The sequence below is a fragment of the Terrapene carolina genome, unplaced genomic scaffold, assembly GCF_002925995.2.
Source record: "Terrapene carolina triunguis isolate 2854851 unplaced genomic scaffold, T_m_triunguis-2.0 Scaffold462, whole genome shotgun sequence".
Lineage (NCBI taxonomy): Eukaryota > Metazoa > Chordata > Testudines > Emydidae > Terrapene > Terrapene triunguis.
In genome coordinates this window covers 2,016-10,138 of record NW_020664813.1, presented here as the reverse complement: position 1 = coordinate 10,138, position 8,123 = coordinate 2,016, and the positions used below count along the sequence as shown (strand labels likewise).

The 8,123-nt window shown below is 53.0% G+C and overlaps 1 protein-coding gene across 1 annotated transcript in view; it reads right to left on the bottom strand.

The window, feature by feature from the left end:
* The window catches only part of LOC113407872 (C-factor-like), an 8,642-nt gene extending 1,133 nt beyond the window's left edge, over nucleotides 1-7,509 (bottom strand). The window contains exons 1-5 of the mRNA XM_026658584.2: nucleotides 7,300-7,509; nucleotides 5,895-5,946; nucleotides 5,074-5,261; nucleotides 1,389-1,547; nucleotides 555-674 (exon numbers count right to left, since the gene is read on the bottom strand). Coding sequence (XP_026514369.1) covers nucleotides 555-674; nucleotides 1,389-1,547; nucleotides 5,074-5,261; nucleotides 5,895-5,946; nucleotides 7,300-7,446 — 666 coding nt within the window. The 5' untranslated portion in view covers nucleotides 7,447-7,509. The remainder of the gene's footprint in view (nucleotides 1-554; nucleotides 675-1,388; nucleotides 1,548-5,073; nucleotides 5,262-5,894; nucleotides 5,947-7,299) is intronic.
* Nucleotides 7,510-8,123: the final 614 nt, after the last annotated feature.

Genomic DNA, 8,123 nt, shown 5'->3' with positions numbered 1-8,123 from the left:
CCCAAGGACAAGGTGGCAGCAGTGGCATAGACACAGGTTCAGGGGCAGTGTCAGGTTCAGATTGGATCTGGTTTCAAAACAACTTGACATTCTTGGATTGGTTTGGGTCTAGTTGGGCTTAAAATTTGGCCAAAACTATCAGATCTGGCCTGGTGCTGGCCCAGGCTGCTAGGTGCCCATGGGTGAGGCCAGGATCTCCCTGGGGCCAGCCGAAACCATGAGGGGCCAACCCAGGTCACTGTCCCCTGATGCTGGTGCCCATGATGACCAGCTCCCACCTCCCCCAGCTCCCCATGGCAGCAGCTCTGCTGACGTTCGCTTTGTGATGCCAGGAGCTGGAGGAACCAAGGAAGTGGCAGCAGGGGGATCAATGCCCAGGACACAGCGCTGAATCCCCAGGAGGTGGGAGCCGATGACAGGCTCATTGCAACAGTTTTCCTCCATACAGGTCGGAAGTGGAGGGGGCGACAGGTTACGGCGTAACCATTCCCCCTACGATGAACATCTGCCCATGACATGAGGCTACAACTGGCCTCTCCCAGCAAGGTATATACCGTGAAGGTGGCTGAGCTCCCCATGTCAGTCTGCACCCAGCCAGGATGGACAGCGATGCTCAGGATCCCGTCTCCTCCATACCCCAAGGATTGGCACTTGGTGAGCATGTTCAGAGCAGCCTGTGGGCGAGACACACCATGAGCAGAGACAGCAGCACATGGAGAAGGGGAATGAGCCCTACAGGAAATGACCCCAGATCCTGAGGGCAGGGAAGGGAGAGACAGACAAGGGGGTGAGGACCCTGGTGTGAGCTGCAGTCTCTGATGCTCGATGGGGACAACAAGGTGCTCTTAGGGGCATGACCATGAGGAAGGGGATGTAGCTGTACTTCAATGAGCCACAGCTACTGTGTGGCTTCAGGGGGGCTGTGACAGCTGAGTACAAGTTAGAGCAGTGCTGAGGCTGCTCTAGGTTATGCATGACATGGGGGGCAGAGGGAAGTGTTAATGTGGCATCGATTCTCCTTTGTTTTCCCCCCAGGGTTTCACCAGGGGCAGCAGAGGATCTGGTCCCCTCGTTTTAAACTTAGTGACGGTCTCTCAACTGGGTATATTCTCCCCTAGGAAGGGCTATAATTAATAACTGTATAGTGGCCCTCCCCTGTCTATGCTGAGACTGGCTAGTCTAGTGCTGAGGACCCCCATGCGCCTCCCAGTACGAGGATTTCCCTGATGGGATACACACATGGTGGAAGGTTCCTCACTGAAGGAGAACTGCGGGAGCTGATCTGAATTCCAGGCAGCTGAACAACAGCTGGTCCCACCCTAGAACGGCTGGGCAGGAGGGCGGAGAACATGGGGAAAGCACTGAGTGACACTGAGCACGTCCTGTACCTTGCTGCAGCGATAGGCGATAGCTTGGCCCACATGCCAGAGAAAGACATTCTGGATGGAGCCAGCCTCGCTGGACATGTTGACAATGGCCGCCTTGCTACAGCTCAGCCCTTTCTGGTTGCTTCCCTGGGCAGCCTTCTTCAGCAAGGGCAGGAACGCCTGGGCAATGGGGAGAAAAGAGCACCCCTGGGGTCAGCTTAGGAGAAAGGAACCCGGGTTGTGAGGCAGTGGCACTGGAACAGAGAGGGCCAAGGGGCCGTGGCCCTCCCACTTTTGAAAGTGGACGGGTCTGGCTCATTCACTTTTTGCCACGGGCCCAGTCCCCTGCTCCTCCTCTTTCCCCGAGGCCCCGCCCTCTGGCCAGGCTGGAAGCTGGAGCCTGGCCGGGTAAGGGTGGACCGGGGAGCCACGGACCCTCCACCTGCCCGGGGTGGGGTGGGAGGTGGTGAGAGCAGCCACCGGTCTGTGTCCCTGCCCCTCGGCCTCCCCACCCAGGGCAGATGGAGGGTCCGCGGCTCCCCACAGCTGCCGAGGCTCTTACCAGGGCCCAGCTGTGGCTCTTCGGCCACCGAGGCTCCGCCCCAGGCCAGGCCAGAAGCCGGAGCCAGGTTGGGGTAAGGGTCATGGGGGCAGCTGTGGGCCTTCCACCCGCACCGGCTCCCCAGCCCAACTACGGCTTCTGGCTTGGCTGGGAGGCGGGGCTTTGTGGGGAAGAGAAGGGGCAGGAGCAGAGCCATGGAGGGGGCGAGGCCTTGTCACCCCCCCCAATTTTAGGAAGAATCCGTTGCCCATGTTGTGAGGCTCCTCACCACCACCTGCCCTTAGCGTGAAGCAGTCTTGTCTGTACCGGCTGTGGAGCAGCTTCCTGAAACCACCAGCCTCTGGCAACACAAACCCGGCCTTCCAGGCCTCCATAGGCCTCGCTCTCTATACAGGTTAGTGATAGACACACACCGACTCCAGAGCCCTCCGAGTGTTCCCTGCAGTGTCCAGCCCCTTGGCCACTGGCAGAAATACCAGGCCTGCTGTTCCCAGAGGAAAGGACGCACCAGCAAGTAAGATTCAGCTCAGGATCATCACTTTGCTTAGCACCCTAGCACTTAGATCTATCTATAGTGAAAACAAGGATACGTTTATTATCAAAGAACAGAAAGTCAGTGAGTGAGAGTAAGAATTTTGGAAACAAATGGTTACATAGAAAACAAAATCAATAACACGCTTTCTAGAGATGAAACTTAACTAGCAAGTCTCCTCCTGTCTAAAGAAGCTTGTCTCACCCAAAGTTCTCTCCAGTGTTTCCAACCAAGCCTGGCTGGGATCCCTTTTTCATGAAGCAAACTCCCTGCCTGTTTACTTCCTCGGTGAAGGATTTCACCATGTCTTCTTTGTCCCCCAAATATACTCAGGCAAACCTTTGATGTGCACCTTAAGATGGTGTACACATGGACGCACCCACACACGCCGCTTGTGTTTTCCTGTTACTTTTCTGTCTTTGAAGGTTTCACAATCCTTCATTAGCATTCAGTTCAGACTGGTGAGAGGAGACCCACTGGGAACTATACAATACTTAAAAAGAACAGGAGTACTTGTGGCACCTTAGAGACTAACAATGCATCCGAAGAAGTGGGCTGTAGCCCACGAAAGCTTATGCTCTAATAAAGTTGTTAGTCTCTAAGGGTATGTCTACACTACGGAATTAATCCGAATTTAGATAATTCGAATTTGGGAAACAGGTTGTATAAATTCGATTGTGCGCGGCCACACTAAGCACATTAATTCGGTTTTTAACCACATTAATTCGGTGGTGTGCGGCCACACTACCCCATTAATTTTAACCACATTAATTCGGTGGTGGCGGCCACACTAACCCTAATTCGAATTAACAAAATCAATTTTGGCGCTACTCCGCTCGTCGAGGTGGAGTACAGAAATCGATTTAAAGCGCCCTTTAATTCGAACTAAATGGCTCTGTTGTGTGGACGGGTGAAGGGTTAATTCGAATTAACGCTGCTAAATCCGAATTAATCCCGTAGTGTAGACCAGGCCTGTGGTGCCACAAGTACGCCTGTTCTTTTTGCGGATACAGACTAACACGGCTGCTACTCTGAAATCATACAATACTTAGATTCCATGGAAACTGCCAGGTAGATAAACATTTCTTTTCTGACAAGAAACCAGTGTACGGACATAACTCCTTATCCAGCATCTGTATGTGCATTTCACAATTATATTGACGCCCAGGGTGACACCGACTTTTATTGGAGACCTCACATGCCACTCTTTGGTGAACAAGAATGCACAAACCAGACTCCTCAGGACCCTGTAATCTCTTGCCAGTTGGTGTTATGAGGTTTCTGTGTCACTGTGGGTGCCCTGCACCTGAGGGTCAAGCTCTTCGCTTGGCCTGCCTACACTTTGGACCCCTGTCATCTGCCACTTCTGGGGAGGTTCGGAGGAAGCAGTCACTGCGTTGCTCAGCCGCAGCTCAGCACACACTGCACTACATTCACAGTTAAGTGAGACTCATCTCGTGAACTGCATCTAAGAAAGGCTGAGCTGCTGCTGAATCGGAAGCTGTAGGCGGAGGAAGAGTCCAGAGAGGCCTGGGAGCCTTAGACAGAATCTAACAAGCAATAGATGCATTTGGCAAAGGAGGGAAACTCACCCCTGAGAATCCCCTTCCTACTACTCTATTGGGGACTATTTATTGAAGAGAAAGGGTATGCTGCAGAACCCCCCGCCCCTTTTCTTTAAGTAATTATTCTACTGGAGACTATTTGTCATGGAGAAAGGATACACTGGAAACCATCACCACCCTTTGTTTTAAGGGAATGGAATCTACTGTGGGAGCTGGACTCTACTGGTTTGGAGCCCACGAAGGGCAGAGCTAGGGGTAAATCCACAAAGGGATTTAGGTGCCTAACCTCCAGATTTAGACACCTAATTCCCAGTTTTAGTCATTGCTGTGATCCACAAAACCACCGCTCGGCTGCTGCCTAATTGTGCAGGTGCCCAACTTTCTGCTGTAAAAGTTCCCTAGGCCCCCAAGTTTCTCATTCTGACCATGCGCCCTGTAGCCTCACTCCCCGCATCCAGACACCATCTCCTGGCTGAGCTCCAGAGCGATCCTCAAACCCAGAGAAGATAGGCATTCCTCCACTTACCTTGCCTGCGGGGCCCGATCCGGTGGGCATGCTCAGAGGCCACTTAACTCCACACAAAATGGCGGGGGTGGAGGAGATAGAGACCTCTCTTATAAGCTAACTCGGGCTTTGTGCATCACATTGTTCTTGCAGTGATTGTCTAGATGCTTAAAAGTTAGGGATTGAAACACTGAGTATTGCGAAGCCAGTCCATGTGTAGATCTTGGCCTATGGATTCATTTCTCAGGTGGTTAAAGTCCCACAATCATAGAATCATAGAAGATTAGGGTTGGAAGAGACCTCAGCAGGTCATCTAGTGCAACCCCCTGCTCAAAGCAGGACCAACCCCAACTAAATCATCCCAGCCAGGGCTTTGTCAAGCTGGGCCTTAAAAACCTCTAAGGCCCTGCAGCGTGCGGTGTAAACAACTAAGGCCCCCACATTGAACCAGTAACTAGAATCCAGGGGAAGGGAAGATTTCTGGCCTAAGCAAAATCAAACCCAAGTGCAGCCGGCAACATGCCCTTGGTCGGGGCTCTTACCTGGCTCACCAGCAAGGGTCCCGTCACATTTGTTGTGTACACCAGGGACATGCCCTCCAGAGTCTCAGACTCTAGTGTACTCTTCCTTGCTATCCCAGCATTGTTTATCAACAGATTCAGCCCCGAGCCTTTCAGATGCTCCTCAACTCTGGCTGCTGCCGCCTTGATGCTGGCTGGGTCTGTAGCTTCTATAGAGACAGAGCAGGGGGTTCAGGTGCATGATTCCTCCTCCCTCATGTCACCCCATAGCACACCCCTCTCCCAGCGGGAATGAGAGGTAGGAGAGGGGGTGGAAGTTGGGAGGAAAAGTTGCTGCTGGGTCCAGAGAAGTGGAGTTGTAGTGGGGCAATAATAGGAAAGGATAATGATATTAAAAAATAATTATGAGTTATTTGGACAATCTTAGTAGGAGATTTAAAAACCCTAAATGTATTGTGATTAGTGAATACTTCAGATATGTGTAGTTGATCTAAATTAGACAAAGAACTGGAATGATCTAAAACTATTCTTGAATGCATTGTAGGTGAGAGAACTGATCAGCTGGATGCGTGAGGCTCCGTCCCAGAGGTGGGAATGCATGACAGAGCTGCCCATGTGTGATTGTCACATGAGGGGCCAGGCACATGGTGGCCCTGAGGCTTTCCCAGCAGGCTCCCCACTCAAACCCTCCTTCTCTGGGGCTGGGTAAGGAGTCAATGGGCTCGGAGTGATTACTGACTCTGGTCCTGTTCTCCCCACTGAGATCTGGAGGGCAGGGAACGGGGAACAACGTGACCCTGAGCTAGGGAACCTCAACTCTGGGCCCAGGGCAGGACACCCACCTAGCGCAATGATCACCATGTTTGGATGCCTGGACACCAAGTTCTTCAATTGCTGGAAAAGAATAAAGTCGATGATTATTGACAGAGCCGCCACCCCTGGGGATGGCCAGGCTGGGCAGAGTCCAGCTCCCTGCTGCTACCTGGGGCCGAGTCAATATCTTATTGCTTTGACTCTGCAAAGCCCCCACGTGCAGCATCCAGCTCTGGCTTTCTGGCTCTGTAGGAGGCATCTGTCTGTCTCCTGAGCATCTAAAACACCATCATCTAACTCAGTGCAATCAAGTCAGGGACACAAACCATTTCCCTGTCAGTAACGCACCTGTGCTTCCTGCCCTCTCCCTCCATGGACTCTGGAGGTCTGTGATGCCGGGGGCTGGTCAGGGCACAGGGACTGCGAGGAGCAGCCGGGACATTGTGAATGAGGACACTGGAGAGGAGCAGGGCCCTGGGGGGCAGGAAGCAGGTTTAGGAATTATATGGGAATGGGGGGCAGGAGTGAGGCTGAGTGGTGCAGAGACAGGGATGGGGTTGGGGGGCAGCTCCCCTACCATGGGGCAGTTGTGGGGAAGGGGAGTCCTCGCTCAGGAGCCAGGGGAAGGCAGTGTGGCAGTGTTGCCAGCTCTCGTGAACTGGCTGTGAGTGAGGACTTTGGCGATGACACAAGAAGGAACTCTGATTCTGCAGTTTTCCAGGGTGGGCATGTGGGCAGAGCTCAGTGCAAGAGCCTGGGGGCTGAGAACACAGAGCGGCCCTGCCTCTATGTAAGCATGGCCCTAGAGCAGACAGAGGGTCTGGGGCAGGGGCAGACAAGGGAGGGGGGAGTCAGGGAAGTGGTGCCGTGGAGGCCTGAGCAGAGAAGTGCTGCTGCTGGGTCAGCACAGCCATAGGAAAGGGATGGCAGTTCCCCTGTGTGAAGAAGGGGAGTGGAGTTGCCATCGGAGCAGCCAGGGAGTGCCGTGCATTTTGTGCGCATTAAAGATTGACTTTTCCACCCGAAATGATCCACGCACACATTGACAGAGGCATAGAGGGGAGTTACAAAGTCACAAGACAGACTCAAAAACTGATTTGGGGGGTCGGACGCATGATTTTGTCTCTCTTGAGGCCGGCAGTACTGGGTATGTTTACACCGCAATCACAACAGGTATACGCTGTACTTGCCGGCCCGGAACCCCTGGGGAATTACTCAAGGGCCAGCCTGTGCTGCCGCGTCCTCACTGCTCTGGGACTCGAACTACCTCTGGTAAAGCTAGCTCGGGTGTAGCCACAACCCTCAGGCTGGAGCTGTGTCTGCAATCCCCTACTCCGCCGGCACGTTGCTCTCGGAGCCGAAGGCGTCTTCAGATTCCCCTCCCTCCCCACCACCATGTACAGCTAACTCCATCTCACCTCGCCCCGTTCTCACCTGCGCTAGCTCTCCCTCTGGGTCCTGGCGGGTCGCAAAGACCCACTCGGGTGGGTTTGATTTCTCCAGAAACTGCTTGACGAGCTCCAGGCCGATTCCCCGATTGGCCCCAGTCACCAGAACGCTGCGGACATTAAAGCCAGCCATGGTCCCTCGCCTGCCTCTGCCCCAGCTGGCAGTGCCTCTGCTCAGTGAGAGCCGGGCTAGTTCTAGCCCCCACTTCTCCTGCACCTGGGGTTATATAAAGGTAGGGCTAGGGAATGAGCTCTATGCTGCCATCTAATGGTGAGATGAGGTAAAGATGGAATGAGCCAGACTTTGTTTCTGTTAGTCTTAAAGGTGCCACAGGACCCTCTGTTGCTTTTTACAGACCTTATTTGTTACCCATCATCTCAGGATGAACAGTTTAGTTCTTTTGGTTACTACTTATTGAAGTTTTGGGTGCAGGGCCTTTGAAGTGCTGGTCTCCTTATTGTGTGAGAGGGCAGCACAACTGTACTCAACACGCTCTGAGTAAGGAGTCACCACAACCATGATCTGTTTTCCACAGCTGGGCAGGGGTGTTGGAAACAAAGCAGGGAGAAACTGGGTGGGGGAAAGGCATATGCTTGTATGAGATATGAAAGTAAGGACTTTGCTCTAGAAATCTATGTGATGTTTAATTTTCTCTACAAAGTGACAATAAGACTGTGTGAAGTGGGAAAGGTAAACTTGGGGGGGAGAGATAGCTCAGTGGTTTGAGCATTGGCCTGCTAAACCCAGGGTTGTGAATTCAATCCTTGAGGGGACCATTTAGGGATCTGGGACAAAAATCTGTCTGGGGA